Source organism: Camellia sinensis, chromosome 4, assembly GCF_055761805.1.
Source record: "Camellia sinensis isolate YWXY chromosome 4, ASM5576180v1, whole genome shotgun sequence".
Taxonomy (NCBI): Eukaryota; Viridiplantae; Streptophyta; class Magnoliopsida; order Ericales; family Theaceae; genus Camellia; species Camellia sinensis.
The window spans coordinates 9,265,194-9,283,952 of record NC_138964.1 but is presented as its reverse complement, the minus strand read 5'-3'; the positions used below and the strand labels follow the sequence as shown (position 1 = coordinate 9,283,952).

The 18,759-nt window shown below is 30.7% G+C and overlaps 1 protein-coding gene across 1 annotated transcript; it reads left to right on the top strand.

Moving 5' to 3' along the window:
• Positions 1–9,012: 9,012 nt before the first annotated feature.
• On the top strand, positions 9,013–17,661 carry LOC114319170 (Pectin lyase-like superfamily protein). The gene is made up of 5 exons (XM_028266170.2): positions 9,013–9,759; positions 12,705–12,825; positions 14,416–14,664; positions 15,288–15,441; positions 16,936–17,661. The coding sequence occupies exons 1-5, from the start codon at positions 9,328–9,330 to the stop codon at positions 17,459–17,461; spliced, it is 1,482 nt and encodes a 493-aa protein (XP_028121971.1). The 5' UTR covers positions 9,013–9,327; the 3' UTR covers positions 17,462–17,661.
• Positions 17,662–18,759: the final 1,098 nt, after the last annotated feature.

The following is an 18,759-nucleotide window of genomic DNA, read 5'->3' as shown; positions in this document are numbered from 1 at the left end:
ATCCATTATCGCTCTTGATTTTCAGTTGCTTTTTCAAAGATTTATCTAATTTTCTTTTTCTATATTCATCTTCAAATTTAAACTTATTTTTTTAATCGTTATCTTATATTTATAGAATTTCATTCTTACTCTTCTTTTTCAATTGAATTTATTCGCTTAAGTGTATTTTAAAAAAATTAATTAGTCATGCATATCTATATAAACATAGTGAAATCACTCAAATCTATTATTTAAATGCCCATATAAATTAATATCATAGTATTTAGTTAATTTTTAGCATGTTTAGTATTATTAATCACATTTTGTTAGTTGCTCGTGCATAGCATGGGTTTTACACTAGTTCAATTAATTGAAAATGAAAGCTTAGCATAACTTTTCATATATATTATAGTTAATTTGTTATCTCTATAGTTGTATATAATAGCATAATAGATAGGGATAATCTCTAAATATAAATTATACTTTTTTTTATGTGATAAAAATAGTCCATCTTAAATAGTATATGAAGGAGTTACATGGCTTTTATTTTTCTTTTTATTTTTTTTAATAGGTAGGATATTTACAAATAAAAAATGTTTACCTTTAAAAACTACCCAGAATCTGACCTATAATGATGTGGTTATAAGTGTCAATTTTTAATTTGTTTACAAATATGAGAAGAGAATTAATCAAATTATACATTTCAACCCACCATATACTCAAATTTTCTCTATTTCAATATGCTATTTCAAGATCATTCCAATTAAATGCATTTCCAACACTTTAATATTTTTTTTTTTTATCAAATTAGAATTTGATAAAAATTTAAAAAGAAGAAGTATTGGAAATTATCATTTTTTCCATCAAAATTGATGAAAAGAAAAAAAATTTGAGACAAGAATGAAATTTTTTTTAAAAATTTATAAGAATTTAAAGTTAAAGTATTTCATATCAAATCAAACTTTTTATTCAAATTTAAAATCAAATTAAATAAAAAAGTTCAAAGAAAATGATGAAAGGTTTGAAATACTCTGAAACCATTTTATTCTTAAAAACTAGAAGGTTGGCACAAACTCCATGTGCATATTATATTCACATTGTATTTTTAGTTATAAAATTGAATTCAAAAGAAATGTAACTTAAATTATTGGATTAATAATAGAAACACCATATCAATTATTGTTAAATACCACTTCACTTCACAGTTAATAAAAAAAATTTGTATATTTATCTTAATTATAACTTTTAAATTTGTATATTTTTCATAACTAAAAGAGATATATATACATATATATATATATATATATATCATAGCTCATTTCACTTCATCTAACCAGGTTTAACTTCTTATTTTTAACAAATTATCAAAATTGCACCACATAGATATATAATTTTTTTAAACTAATAATTTATAAAGTTATAAAAATAAAAGTTAATCTATAAATTTTATGCATAGCACAAGACAAAATATTAAATTACTGCAAGATAATTATAATGATTTATTTTAATTTATAAAGTTCCGTGCGTAGTACAGATTACCGCTAGTTGAGTATAATAGTGATACAGAATGACAAATTGAAAATGCTATTATGCAAACTCCTTTGTTATAAGAAAGTTATGATTATTTGTGGTATACGTTATATTATTTTGTAATCAAAGTTATGAATGTTGAATCTATAGTGTGCACCACTAAAATGAAAAGTTACGAACCATTTAATATAAAATTATAAATGTTAGAAATCATTTGGTGTAAGAAATGTTATAAATCATTTCAAAATGAAGAATTATAACATGTTAGGTTGTTTGTTATAAAACATTGAGGTTCTTTTCAAAGATAGCAACTCTAAAATTTTAGATTGTAATAGTAATGACTATATTATTGAATTAGTGAGGGTTAATAATATCTTATTTAATTTTATTTTTGATTTTTTATTAGAGTACCATGATGTTGTCCCCAATATTTGTTGGTGAAAGAGACATTTGTACTAACTTGATGTTAAATTATTAAAGTACATAACTATACTAACACCTAACATTGGGCAAGCATTGGATTGAGCTCAAAATAAAACATTGATAGGTTCACAAAGTGTAGGCCCCATAGACGGTGCTTATATTTGCATATTTAACTCTCTTTTGACTATTTTTATTAATTTTTACGTATAAATTTTTTATAATAAAATTAAAATAATTTAATAATTATAATCATATAAGCTTATTAGATTTGCCTTTAAAAAAATGGACAATTTTTTTTTAAACAATAGTTTTCATTTATTTTTTAAGACAAATTTATATTTTCGAAACGGGACTTGTGACGGACTCCATGATCCTTTCAAATTCTCCCAAGTTCATATCTAAACATGGAACAACCCAACTCACATAAAATCATATATCTACAATTATGAGATTAATCTAATTTTTTCCTTAGATAATCTATACACATTATTTTATAAAATAAATGATTTGAATAATCGAAATATAACTTATAATGAAACCTACAAGCTCAAATAGATAGGACATGATGGCTTGTATCTAATAAGAAAGAAGTCAATTCTATTTATTATATTTTTTATTAAAAAACTTTATGGGTGATTGAAAAAAAAAAATTTGTGTTTTCCATATCTCTTGTTTTTATTTTATTTTTCAAAATGTTTGTGAGTTCACCTTTGAGCAAGTCATGCATAGCATAGGGTGGTTAAAGGGAGTTTTCCTATCTGCTCAAATTTTAGATGGTCAAACACATTTTTAACCTTTTTTTTCTCTTAGCAACCAAACAAACTAGTAATTGTCAATGTGGAGGGGAGAAAATTAAAGCCCAGCCCAATTGGTATATAGGCCCAGGAAAGTCAAATGAAGGCCCAATATGGCCCAAGACAAGTGAGAAGCCAACCATATCCATGGCATATTTAAAAAAAGTAGGATACCATTCATAACAAAACACCATTCGATCAACCTAGATCCAACGATCATCTTTTAATACAACTCGCCCACTTAATTTGAGACCAATGGTCTGATAAGTAGAGATCTAATGATCTACAATAATCACAAGTTAGTCACTACTAAAGTGACCACTGATAAGAGGCTAATCATCTGATCAAATACCTATAAAACCTATTTCAATATTTTCACTTCACTTATTATGATAAGAATATCTAATCAAATCACTAACTTGATAGTCAGAGAACCCTCTAAAATCTTACTATTCCAGTGTAAAAACAAATTCACCATTCACAATCATGATATAACAAACAATAATCAAATTTTGAAATGAAGTTCCATAGGAAAATGCTATTGCTTCATTAAAACATCATTCCAATTTTGGAAAGATGATAGTCTAAAAGGACAATGAAAAAAGTTTTTTTAAGCAACAAACCAAATACTTGGCAATTCACATTTTTTGTGGCATTTTTGAAAAAGTATTTTTGTACTCAAATATATATATACTCGGCTTGGTTATTTAGGTAGGTTTTTAGTTTTCAATTTATATTTACAAAAATTTTAAAAATTTAAATAAAAATTTGTTTAGTAAATTTTTGATTTATAAATCAGTGGTCTCAGTTTATAAATTTAGCCAAAAAATATAAACTCAAAAAATGTGTTTTCGTTTTGAATTTTAAGTTTTTTTTTTACCACCCACCCCCCACCACCACCTGCAACCACCACTAGCCACCACCAGCCACCCCCCACCACCACCAGCCACTACCACCTGCCACCCATCTGCCACCTACTCACCACCACCACCACCCACCACCCACTCGGCACCACCACCTACCTGTCATCCATTCGTCGCCACCACCCACTCCCGCTACCCACTTGCCACCTACTCGCCACCGCCACCACCACCACCACCACCCACCACCCACCCGTCACCACCACCCGCCACCACCAGCCATCCACCACCCACCTGTCACCACCACCCACCCACCCGTCTTCCGCCGCCACCACCACCTGCCATTTGCCACCACTTTCCACCACTGTCTTCCGCTACCGCCACCCATCCACCCGCCACTTGCCACCACTTTCCACCACCGTCTTCTGCCACCATCACCCACCACCTGCCACCATTTTCCACCACCGTCTTCCTCTACCACCACCTGTCATCATTTTCCACCACCGTCTTCCGCCGCCACCACTCGTCACCACCCACTACCCGCCACCACTTGCCATTTCTCACTCTTTTTTATATTTTTAAATTTTTAAAATATTTTGTCTAAACCAAACTCGTTTGTAGTTTATGTTTTTCTAAAAATAAACAAAAAATAATCAAAAACTAGTTTATAAAATTTTTGTAAATATAAACTGAAAACGTAAACGTTACCAAACAGACCCTTAGTTTTTAAAAATTAGATTTTGAGTTTTTAAGTTGTATTTTTTATTTTTAATGATTTTTTTAATATTTCGATTAATAGTTTTTAAAATGCATCCAATCTAGATATACTCAAAAAGTAAAATATTTGTGAAAAGATCTTTAAAAAAATATGAAAATATATTGAATTTTAGTATTTTGTAGTATTTATTGAATTTTTAAAAAAAATTACAAAAATTTTACTTTTTAAGTACATCAAAATTAGATGCATCTAAAAAAACAAATAAAATTGATCAAAATATTAAAAGAATTCATTAAAAATAAAAAATATATATATGGATTAAAAACTCAAAATCTGATTTTTAAAACTGTAAAAGGGAAACAATGCAAAATATATTTTTGGTCAATTAATTTATTAGAAGAAAGTCTATATGAAAAAAAACATTCATTGACTTTCTTGTTTGCAAAATAAAGACAGAAAAATATAATAACAAAAATATAAATTTATTGTTTTAAAATAAAACCATTACAATCTCTAGGACATTTTTGTACAGAGAGAATGATATTCTGATTATTCTCTTCAAAAGTTGACTCGAGGGCTTGATAGCTTATTCCTGAATCAAATGGCGAGATCTCTTTCAAATAACGCAATGAACAAATTTGTAAGACTTTGACTTGATAAGGACTTGACAGTTTTTTCCCAAATCAGATTATAGAATCCTCTTCAATTTAGTTGAAGAAGATAAATTTGATTTGTAGAGTTTGATGAGGAATTTTGATTTGAATATCCGAACTTTATACTTCATGGAGGTTGATAGGGTTTGGTGAATAGACCTTAAGATTTTAAAGCTTTAATTCGATGGAGTTTTCTTCCTGGGCTTGGTGTAGTTTTTCTTTCTACAACTTGGTTTATGCCTCCGTTTGGGAAGCGGGTTGGCTTTTTGACTTTTTTAGTTATTTTAGCCTGGGTTAAAAAGTTTGGTTTGAGAAGGGCTTTTTGATTTTTTGACTTTTTTAATTTTTTTTGTGAGAAAAGAGTAAAATGATTATGGGTTAGATGTAATATTTTGTTTGTTGTGGCTAAAATAATCTATTTTGTCTTTTGTGATTATTTTAGCCCCAAAACCACTTGCCAAACACCACCTATGGAACTTTCTTCCTTAGCTTGAGGTAGATTTTATTTTCTACAATGTGATTTATGAATGTAGAATTTGTATATAGAATTGTATGTAAAATTCTAGAGGAGATCACCCTTATTGATAGGAATGAGTGGTTGAGAATCTTAATAGACTCTAATTTATTTGGTAATTATCTCTGATTTATTTAGAAACAAATACTAAAATATCACTTTAATGGTATGCCATAATTTTATTGGCTTGACCGACAAGTGACTTAATTTAATTTGTCAAAAATTTATTTGTTGCATCACTATGGTTTAATTTGATTAGTCAAAGACTTACCGTATTAATTTAATACATGACAATATTTTATTAGACCATCATGTAATCTTAGTTTGAGACCAATTAGACACGCGGCAAGATGTAATTTGTCAAATAATTTTATCATATTTTGTAAGCTTTGCAGTACGTTGCAATTTGTAATTAGCTGAAAATTTTCATACTTACAATATGCAAGAACACGGCAATACTTATTTAAAAAGTTATGGAAATAATTATAAAAAAAAAAAACCCTCATGAATATTAGGTGGTGATTGTTATTAGTATGTGTAAAAAAATATCTTAATATATATATAAATATGAAATATGTATTACAATCTTAGTTTTTTATCTCATTATTTGGTTTTAATAAATGCTCACTTTGAGTACCTCCAATGGACTCTTTAATAGAGGCTTCCCGACTATTATAATCTTCATTTGACAATAATTTTTTTTAGCATACTTTTTTAACTTTTTAACTATTTTAACTTTATCAAAAAAGTTTTGTTTGGAAATTTTTTTTGACTTTTTATATTTTTTTGTAAGAAAAAATAAAATGATAATAATTTAAATATGACATTTTAACTTATTGATTTTTATTTTATTTTACCTTTTGATAAGCTAAATTAGTTCGAACTCACTTGCTAAGTGAAGCCTTAACCTCATCTTATAGTTAGGCTTTGTATGAGAAGTTAGTTGGAACTTAGTTCATTAAAAGATAAAATAGGTTAAAAAGTCATAAAACAAAATGTTACATGTAAATCATAATTATTTCACTTTTTTCTCTTACAAACTACAGATTTTTTGAAACAAAATTTTTTTGGCCAGATTAAAATAATAAAAAACCCAAAAAGCTAGACCAAAAACTTTCTTTTCCAATGGAGGCTTAGGTCTCGTTTAAGAATAAACTATTTTATTAATTTTTTGATTTTTTACAAAAAATATATAAAAAAATAAAGAAAGTGTTGTGATAATTTATAATGACTTTATAATTTTTTAACTAAAATATTTAATCTCTAAACGGACCTTAGTCTTGTACTATTTTACTTCCTTCAAAAGGTTAGCTATTACACTAGTTATTTTAACGTTTTTTTAGTTATACTTGGAGAGCCATGGAAAGCTATTTAAATAATGGAAAATGCATAAGACCCTAGCGGGGTGCTGGGGTCTCTTTTGATTGGTCAAAAATTGTGTTTTTTTTTTTTCTCTATTGGCAACCCCCCACGTGGAGGTGGGGGGTGCTGAGGTCGTTCTGTACAGGGGGTCCGAAGCACCACTCCTAAATAATTTGCGTAAAATAAAGAATATCGTTAGAGCATATAGATAATAAAAATAATAATAATTAAATGATAATGTTAGAGTTAGCAATCATTAGTAAAAGACCAAGGCTCCGTTTGGTAAGACTTTCTAATTATGATTTAAGAATATGAGTTGTATTTTGAGTTTGTATGTTTTGAAATTATAATCTGAGTGTAGAAAATTTGTTTGGTTATGATTTTCGAATAGAATGTTGAATTGAGTTTTGAAAGTTTGATTTAACATGTGAAATAAGAAAATTTGTTTGGTTATGAGTTTTAGAAAGAGTTTTTAAAACTTAATTCAAATTGTTATAATTCATGACAAAATACACTATATTCACACTATTGAAAATTCTGATCAATATTCATAACCAAACTTTTTTTAAAATTCAATTAAAAAAATTTATTATTAACAAAAAATAACATTAATCAATTTTTTAATTAAAAATACTACAAAGGAAATAATATTTGTTCAAAATAAATATTCAAAAAATTTAAATCATAAATATTTAAATAATTTAAATAATCTAAAAAATTTAATAAGTAAAAAATTAAAATAAATATTCAAAAAATTTAAATCGTAAAAATTTAAATAATTTAAATATTCAAAAAATTTAAATAATTTAAAATTTTAATATTTTAAATTTAAAAACAACTCTACACTCAAATCATAACCAAACACATAAAACAAAACTCAATTAAGAAATTATTTTTAAAACTCATAACCAAATACATAACTCAAAACTCCATACTACTTTCACAACTCTACACTCAAATCGTAATCAAATACATAACAAAAAAATTAAAATATTTAAAAATATTTTTATAAAATAGAGTTTGAATTTATTTTTATAAAATATTTTAAAATTTAAAAAATTAAAATCGTAATATTTAAAAATTAAAATATTTAAAAATATTCAAAAAATTAAAAAATTAAAAAAATCATAACATATTTAAATTTTAAAATATTTAAAAAATTAAAATATTGATTTGAATTGAATTTTGAATTATGTGTTTGGTAATAAGTTTTGAAAAGTAATGATTATGTTTTGAGAAATTGGTGTAGAATTATAATTTAAAAGCTCAAAACAAATACCATACTCAAATTAATGGGTGGAATTATAATTTGACAGGCTTACCAAACGGAGACTTTTTAAATTTGTAAAAAAGAATACGTATAAAAAAAAGAAATGATGCAACTTAAAAAATTAAGAAGTTAACTTTTTTACAATTGCCAAAAAGAAAATGTCTCGTAACTCAAATTTTGTGGCTCAAAAGTGGTTTAAATGGCCAAAACGACGTCGTTTTGAGTACAGAACAACATAAAATGGCCAAAACGACGTCGTTTTGGCCATTTGAGCCACTTTTGAGCCACAAAATTTGAGTTACGTAGCATTGTCATTGCCAAAATAAGATACATTATAATATTACTTTAAATTTAAATAAATTAAATAAAATAAATTAAAACTAGTCAATATAGTAAATTTATAAAAAAAAAAAAGTGGATAGAATAGAAGTCACATTTTGACTAGGAAAATGTTTAAGGGTCGCAATTTTTGTGGTTCAAATGATTTAAAATTGTCAAAACGACGTCGTTTTGACAATTTTGAAGTTGTTTTGTACTAAAACGACATCGTTTTAATAATTTTGAGCCATTTGAGCCACAAAAATTGTGGCTCTCAATTATTGCTGTTTTGACTATCACCATTTAGGCTAGGTTTGGGATAATCAAAAAAAGCTAAAAAGTTAAAAAATTATTATTTTATTTAAATAATATCATCTTATTTAAGCTATATTATCTCCCTATCACATCACATTAAATCCAACTTATATTTTATAAAAAATCAAAAAATACACTCATTTAGATCATCCCAAACAACCCTTTACATTGTGAATTTTTAAAGTTATTTTTTTAAAAAATTAAAAAATATTAACAATTATATAATTTTTTAGGAAAATATTTTTAAAAATAAAAAAATTAATTTTTTTTTTCTCTCTCTCTCTCTCGCCCCCCTCTGCATCAAAGAGAGAGCAATCTCTTCCTTCCTCTTCCCTTCCATTGTACTCCAACACACCCACCACCTTCCAATCCACACCAGACTCTTTCTTTACTCATACCATCTTGACAATTGACATCTGCATACCAATCCAACCTCTCTTTCTCTCTCTCTCTCTCTCTCTCTCTCACCTAACCCCTCTCTCTCCAAAACCCCTCTCTCTCTCAGATTCATGTTCCTCAAAAAAACCAATTCCTCACTACCCAATTCCCTCTCTTCTCTCCCTTAATCGCATTCCATTTTTGTTTGCAACGATGCTGGAGACCTCGACGCCGTCGTGGCGATTCCACCACCACCGCCTCGACATCAAGAGGTGGATTACGACCCTCTTCTCGTCCCACAAAACCCTCTTCACCGTCCTCTGGATTGCCGCCTTCGTATCGGTATTCGCGTGGCAGCGCAACATCGTTGATGGGTTTTTGATTTTCCGGTGGGCGGCGCCGGGAAGAGAAATGCCGAAGCTCCGCCCTGTGGCCTACAATTTGACGGACTTCGGCGGCGTCGGAGACGGCGTTACGCTCAACACCGCCGCCTTCGAAAGGGCGGTTTCGGCGATTTCGAAGCTCGGGAAGAGGGGTGGTGGTCAGCTCAACGTTCCGGCTGGGAATTGGCTTACGGCGCCGTTTAATCTCACTAGCCATATGACTTTGTTCCTAGATGAAGACGCTGTTATACTTGGCATTGATGTGAGTTTTCGCTTCTTGGGTTTTGCTTAGTTGTTGAAAATTTATCATTGTTTGAATTGAAATTGACCAAATTTTAGAATTTTAGAATATGGAGTGTTAGTGGTGCTAGTTTTATACTTGTTTTTGTGTATTTCTCGGTCATAATGGTAATTGCAATCTGTTTCTTGTTTGTAAGAATATCTCCAATTCTGAAAACCATCTTCAATCCTTACCCTTTTTACAATTTCATCAAATTTGAGTAAAAATATGATGGTTGGAAATTTGGCTAAGGATTTGGTTCATCGTTGATTAGGTTAAAAATTTGTCTCCCCTTTGATTTGATACTTATTTGATGAAATGGTAGGATCACACTTTTATCCATTTTTGTCATCAAGGATTTGGGGCTTTTAGGTTACCCTATTGGCTAAACTATGGATCAGCATTTTTTATTTAGAATCGATGCCAGAATCAACCAACCTCCAACATCCTTTGTTTTTTGCACTTGATGCTTCAGCTGCACCATTAGACTGATAATAAGGTGTTTGGAATTAGCAGAAGAGAATTTTTGAGAATAAGTTTAAAAGTGTTTGTGTTTTGGGGTGGAATAATGATGCTATGTATATTTTTGACATCATTTATAATTGAAGTGTATGGAAATTAGAGGCAGTGACGGTCTCCGTGGGGTTGCTTTTGAACTTTTTGTTGGAACAAGAGCATAATTCACAATCTTTATGATCACCACAGTTTGTTTGTCAGATTGGGCAGAATTATGAATCAATTGCTGATACTCCCTCCGTCCCACATTGTTAGCCGTTCTTACTGATTTTAGATGTCCCAAAATGTAAGTCATCTTTGAAAATCAAAGCATATGTTTAACAATCATCCAAAATTATCCCTTATAAATGAATATGAATATATTTTGGAATTTGGAGTGGATAAAGGGGCATTTTGAAAAGCCTATGTCTTTTATTTGAATTTGAATGCATTAATTACATGTTCTCTTAAAAAAGTAAAAATTCTCAACAGGGACTAACATTGTGGTATGCAGGGAGTATACCAATCAATCAACTTATATCATAACATGCCTTAGCTTTTGTGATAAGTTTAGATACTGATGACCCCTACAATATTTCAACTTTCTGTCATCATATATTGTGATAATAAGGATTAAAGCATATTTGCAAACTGATTGTACGGAACTGTAAATTTATTGGTGTCTTTACATCTGAGTTGTGGATTCCTCCATCTCTTTTATCTCTTCTTTGTTTGTTGGGTGATATACTGATATTTGACTTGGAGCATAAATAAATTTCTTTAGTGCAAAAACTTTCTGCAAAGCATTGCTAATTTGATATGAAACATCTTGGCAATGGTGTTTCTGCATTATTATGTGTACTATCTGACTCTGGGTTGAAATTTTCTAATGGTTATTGTCGTAATGCTCTTTTTGTTACTTGAGGGAAAGGAAAGTAGTTGGCAAGAAAATAAAATGCTCTCTGTCTCTGTGTCAGCTTCTTGAAGTGACCTACTTGTTTAGTAGAAAAGAGTTTTTTTTATTATTTAAGAATAAGATTAAATAGTATGTATTTGAAACTCTTTAAATTCCTTTCAAGAATTTTTACCTTTTATGTAATTGTATGGGTATCAAGCAGGAGGTCAATTACTGATTGCATGCAATGTGAGAATTTTTCCTTTTGGTGATAATTTTTCCTTTTTATTTCATTCTAATTCTAAGTATGTGATTGATGGCCTTCATGACTGATGTTTTACTCTATATAATTTACTTCATCTTCTTTATTTATTACTCATGTTCCACATTCCGTACTTACTTTACTCAAGTGTTAACCAAAGTCATTATAACTATACTGGGAATTCCTTTTAAAGGAGTAGGAACATGCTTTGAAGTTGTAAAGCTTCTTTTGCATTCTCATTCTGTCTACGCTAATTGTATGTGCATTTGTAAATCAAAATGCTCTTTCACTTTCTTGTTATTTTTTCCAATTTAAGTATGTTTCATGCATGCTGATTCTTTAACAAGAAACTTATGGTGGCAAACTGCTGAGTGAAAAGAATGAAATACACTAGTTTTAAAACCGATGGTCAGGTATCTCAAATATGATAACAATGGGCATATATTAGGCCATAAATAGATGATGTAGTTGCTATTTTGTTTTCTAAAATTCCTTCTCACGTGGTGGGGTCTCTAATAATGGGGCATTACCATGGGCCATGGATATAGCCTTTCTAACTATGGATGTGGTACCTCCGCCTAATTTTGAGAATAAAAGAAGGGAAAATACTGTAGGAGTGATGTCCTGGATGATGAACAGATGCTCTCGACTCGGGCAAAAACAACTGGTGTTTAGGTGCTGTTTGAATTTTATATTGCCAGAATTCAAGTAGCAGCTATCACAGCTTCCATAGCATTCTCAAACTTTGAAATCTGATTGAAGTTGTTGTATGATGAACTATTCACGATTTAGCATCATAGCGCAAATCTGTACATTACTAAGAATCTAAAGAGGGGATCTCTCCCGATTTCTTAGTTAGTTTGTTGGCAACCCCACTTGCCCAAAAGCGGATTCTTTAGATTTTTAACTCCTAGTAGGCCTCATATAGCATCTTGGAAAGGAATATAAGGGAATAAATGGGGAACAGGATATGAAGAGAACTAGCAGGATCAAGCCTTTAATACTTGATAATATGGTATTAAATAATACTGTCAACGTGAGCTTATAGTGGGATGATTGGTCAGTCTTGCTGGCTTTGCCTGCTTGGTTGTACAGCTGTCTTGCACTTTTACACATTTTTTGCTGATGTGTCCTGCATCTTTTCACAATAGTGTGTACAAATTGGTAAGCCACTTGGTTGAATAGTGTGCTGTATGGCTCAAAAATCTTATTGTTCATTGCAAGTGAAGCTATTGCTTATTATATGTCTTTTTTGTTTTATGTCATATTAAACAGGATGAGAAGTACTGGCCTCTCATGCCTCCATTACCTTCATATGGGAAAGGCAGAGAACGTCCTGGAGCTCGATATGGGAGTTTGATTCATGGTCAAAATCTAAAAGATGTAGTTATTACAGGTAGAGTTTTAATCCTCTCTTCCCTAGTAGAAGTTCTGTTAATTTGTGAATTTCATATGCCATGGTGAAAGTCTTCACTTTCTGACTAAAATAAAATAACACATGTTCATGGTTTTCAAATCTACATTACTTTTGGACTTGTCAAATTCAAGATATCTTTTAGCCATGATAATCACGTAAGCCTTTATACACTGTACTAGAAAGAGTCCATTTAACTGCAGTTTGACCTATGAAGCAAGAAAAAGAAGAAGAAAAGCTAAAAGCTTACCATCATAGAGGTTATGCAAATTTCACACCAAACACAATATCAGTTATTCATAATATCAACCATGTTGAATCAATGAGATTACCTTAAAGACTCTCCTGCTTCTACCGGGACTAGAATTTCAATTCAAGAACTAGGAATATTTGACAAGTAAAAATCTTTTAGACCACCTAGGACCCTAAAATAAAAATCAAACAGCATTACTTGACCCATGGGAAACCCTTACACCCCATGTCTAGAAGTTTTCAAAATTATAAATTATGTTATGAACTCTTCAAAATAAATCAAATAACCATGTCGAACGCTTGACGCTCGGACAAAGGTGTGGGACATGTATCCGATACTTTCCATTGGATACTTTATCAGATCTTTGTATTTAATACTATCTTACATGTATCATTTGTTGAGTAATTGCTGTAAAACACCTTTTTGATGCTATATGTTACATGTAATACCATTTTAACTCACATAATAGATTAAAAATATAAAAATATGACTCTTTTTTTCCGAGTCTGCATACACTTAAATTTGAGATTTGATGAGTTCGACCTTTAGATACACATCCGCACCCGACACCCGTACCCATGTAACATAAATTATAAAAATACCTCTATTTCTGAATACTCTATATAATGGTATATAAATCTAGCAAATACCATAATAATTTAGAAAAAATGTAGATTAAACACTACTATGGCACTTCCCTTTGTTGATGATTATGGGACCCATAACCTTCACTTTAGGCTTTCCAAATATTATACCTGTAAAGCCATATAATAAATGTCATCACCATGCCATCTTCCTAGTGACATTTTTTGTCTACTGAGTGCTTGTCTCTTAATAACAGAACAAAGCAAAATGCTTTTTTTAATCAGAACAAAGCTTCTGACTCACAACTTGGTCAATATATCCATTCCTTTTTATTTACATGGATCAGCAATATTTTAATCAAAATCGTTTATAATTTTTATTTCTTGGAAGAGACGGACTGAAAACGATAATTAGTTGTTTCTCAAGGAATTTGTGTTTGGGTACTACTAGCTGCACAAGTGAACCTTTATTCTGTGTTTTTTTATTTGTTTTTTTGTTTTTGTTTTTGTTTTTGTTTTTGTTTTGTTTACTTTTCTTTTTCCCAACAAATAAGAACTCAATGATTGGTCCACTTGGGTAACTTTTTAACCCCTGATTGGATCACCAATATTGTAGGAAAGTCGAGTGTTCTTGCATGTAACCACATTGAACATTGATGCTCTTCTTTTGTTCTCTCCAGCTCCTCAATTGTTTTGGCTTGGTCTGATTACATATATGTTATTGCTGACCAACAGGGCATAATGGTACCATTAATGGACAGGGACAAGCATGGTGGAAGAAGTATCGACAGAGAATCCTTAACCACACTAGGGGCCCACTTGTGCAGATTATGTGGTCAAGTGACATTGTGATTTCTAACATAACTTTACGTGATTCTCCTTTTTGGACACTACATCCATATGACTGCAAGAATGTGACAATTAGAAATCTTACAATTTTGGCTCCCATCTCTGAAGCTCCCAACACTGATGGAATAGATCCTGGTACGTCTGTTGCATTTATGTTTTTACAATGCAACTTTTGATGAGCTAAATGGGCTATTATCCTCAGATCATGTTTCCATTTGTAGACCTGTTAGAAAAATGTTTCCATTTGTAGAAAAGGACACCAGTTTGGTTTTTGAATTGAATCCTGTATGATTATTGAACAGGCTTGACATTAATCATGGAGAATTCAATTAGGTTAAAAAAAAAATGTTGAAGCTCGATTGTGTAATATATTTTCTCATTTCATATGCATCCTCCACATTTCATTGGGAGATTAAAAGCAAATATGGTTAAGGACTGGAATGACTATAGTTGGAATATGGGATCATATTGCTATTCATCAAAATGTATTTAGATATTTTCTATTATGTGTTTGAATATAATTCTCCCAATGTACGACCATGATTTCCTTAATTTTACAACTTAATGCTCATGTGGCTAATTCTGTCATTGTTTTGATTGTTTCGTTTGGGGACTAGTATTTTAGTCAAAAAGTCATTATAAGTTGTTACATCACTCTCTCTACTTTTCTACACATCTTTTTGTAAAAATCCAAAAAGTTGCTAAAATAGCATGTTCCCAAGTGCTGGTTAATTTAATAGTTGCTATGGTCTAAACAGATTCATGTGAAGATATGGTAATTGAGGACTGTTACATAAGTGTTGGGGATGATGGCATTGCAATAAAGAGTGGTTGGGATCAGTACGGCATTGCTTATGGGCGCCCTTCGAAAAATATTCTCATTCGAAACGTTGTTGTCCGCTCTATGGTCAGGTAAGAGCTCGTACTTATCATTGTTTCAATTTGACAGAGAGTTTGCATGTTGTTGGCTTTAAGACAGCCTGCCGGAGAAACATATTAACAAGTCTTTTGTTTGTCTGTGGCAATATATGTACACTTTTTGGTTGAATTGTGGGGATTTCTAATTGCTCAGCATAACTGATGCCCTCACCATAACATATCACAAATTACAGTGCCCCTCCCAAATCTACATCTCCCAAGCTGAATAAGTTAAATTTTGGTTCTTGGCTGAATATGTGGAGGCAACTTTGATATATATAAATATATATGTTTATTTTGTCTTCTGGTCCGGAATGCATATTTTATGGAAGTTCTCTTCCATGTTTTGGGGTAAGCAATTTTCCAAACATTAAAAAAATTAAAAAATATAAAATAAAAAATTGGATGTTTGAATCCGCAAATTTTATCATATTGCTTTATCTAGAAGAAATGGCCCAATTTTTTGGGATTCAGCTAGTTATAAACCTTTTCCTTACACAGAAATGGTTCACAAATATTATTGAAGATTCTAGTCTCATCTATCAAGGATTCAATTGATTGGAGAGTATAGGGTTTGTGCAATAATATAAAGTATAGCCCGATAAGTTCTGTTGATAAAGAGTTTAATGATTCATACAGGCTTTTCAGGGTGATAAAGCAAGGAATTTCAGTTCTTAGTGGTGAAATCAACTGATAGGTGGTTCCAATGCTTGAATGGGTGACGGTATTCTGCCTAAATAGTAGACGCAGGTAATAAATAAGAGAATACTAAAGATCCGATCCATAGAATTTCTCAATTCTGACATAAGGTACTTATTAGATTGATTAAGTACATTTGATCTAATAGAATGATTTTGCCGTATCCAGACTAATACCAATCCAATTACAGCTATGATTTGGACGATTCTCACAGTAAATGGATGAGCGTTTTAACCTACCCAAAAAGAGAGAAGAAAAAAATAAGATAAGGGACAAGTAATTATCATGGTCAGTTGATTGATAACAGGCAGATTGACTCATTTCTTGCATCTATTCAATTACTAACCTTGTGATATCTTTGCTTTTCAATGACTACACCACAGAAACCACTTAACTAATACCTTTAAACCTAGAGCATAAATTGCATGTCTTCCCATAGTCACTCTGATGAGGACAAAAAAGGTGTTGGATGAGGAAAGAATTGAATACTTTTGGAAAGTTGGATTTTTTGAATTATATCAATATTAGAATATTAACGAGTTTGTTAATATTGTGTTGTTTTATTTTTTATAGGTTTTAATTAGGGTCTTCTTGGATACCTATAAATAGGCAGTTATGTAATACGTTTATTCAGACTAGGATATTGAATTGAGTTGAATTGTGGAATTGAGATTAAGGTTTCTTTTATTTTCTTTTGGTGTGGCGTGGCCTTTCTTTTTCTTTTACATTTATTTTCTTTTGCTGGCCGTCTGGCATCACACTCTGATCTACCTTTGCCTATTGTAACAGTGCTGGCGTATCGATAGGCAGTGAGATGTCTGGCGGGGTGTCAAATGTCACCGTGGAGAACCTCTACGTTTGGGACTCTAGGCGTGCTGTTCGGATCAAGACCAGCACTGGAAGAGGGGGTTATGTTCGACATATAACATACAAGAATTTAACATTTAATAATGTCCGTGTCGGGATCGTTATCAAGACAGACTACAACGAACATCCTGACGATGACTTTGATCGCAAGGCTTTCCCAGTGCTCGAGGACATAAGCTACACTTCGGTTCATGGTGAAGGAGTTCGTGTGCCTGTTCGCATCCACGGGAGTGATGAAATTCCCGTGAGGGATGTAACTTTTCGGGATATGTCAGTTGGGATAACATACAAGAAGAAGCATATATTCCAATGCGCCTTCATTAATGGTCGTGTGATTGGGACAGTCTTCCCTGCCCCATGCGAGAACCTTGATCTGTATGATGAACACGAACGGCTTGTTAAGCAATCGACCTCCCAAAACGTTTCAGATATAGATTATGATTTTTGAGGTTATACCCATGTGTACTTCTATATCAAGCACTTTGGGTTGTTTGCCCATACCTTTTTTTACTTTTGTTTTTGTTTTTTTGTTTTTTGGCTTTCCTTTCTTCTCGAGTAGCTTTCTTTTTCACATGGATTGTATATATTGCACATGTTGATGATCTAAGATATTCATAAAGATTACAAAACATTCTCAATTGTGGCAAAGTGGTGAAGTCTCAAAATTTATCATAACTTCAACAAAGATTGGCATTAAATATTATTTCAAAGCTTTTTAAGTCAGTATCATTGTAGTCTAAGGGTGAAGACTAGTATTATGTATACCACCAAAAAAAAAAAAGGCAGCAATGGTAGGTAAATTTATATTCATTTGTACACGTCAATTTGTTTAATTTAGTTGTATCTGAAAAATAGTAATTTGTTACAATTTATTGGTATTTTTTTTGGTATACTATTAAATATGTTTATATCAATTTATTATGTTTTGTTGAATCAGACTGTAGTCCAAGTGGTTATGGAAAGGAAGGGTACATAGGTTCTAGGTGAGGTTTTAAGTTTTAGTCTATAAGGAGACATTGACAAGTATTGTAATTTTATTACTAACAAATTAATATAAAAAAAATAAAAAATAAAAAAGATTGTGCTTTATTGCATAGTATTTGTATATTTGTGTCTTTATGGAATAGTGTCAATCAATACATCATTATTATTAAAGACTAAAAATTAAATCTAATTTATATATTTAACGATGTAATAATCAATTAAAATATTATAGATAATACTCCTTTTCATAACTTCTTTATTAAGTAATACCGCTGGAATCCATTATTATATTTTTATAAGATAAAAGGTTTGACTGATTTAGAAGAATCAATACCAACCATGAAGGTAGTCCGTCCATGCTGACCCACCTTGAAAACATGGTTCATCAAAAAAAAAAAAAAATGTTTGCTTCTAAACATGGTACAAGATTAATTTGTCAATTACTAGCTCTAATCGCATTTAATTATGGTAATTCTATATACATTAATTGATATATCAATTAATATACCAACATATATTATGACATTATTATTGACCTCACCCATTATACAAATTACAAATATTCAAAATCTCTAAAATTATGTCACATTATCTATTAGGCTCGTTTGGCAAGTGGTGATTTTAGTTAAAAAGTTAAAAAATCACTAAAAAATTAAAAAGCGCATAACCTATACCATAAAGTCAAAGATCTATTTTTTCTTTACTTTTTGTATATCTTTTCATAAAAAGTCAAAAAGTTATCCGAAATATACTAATTTTTTT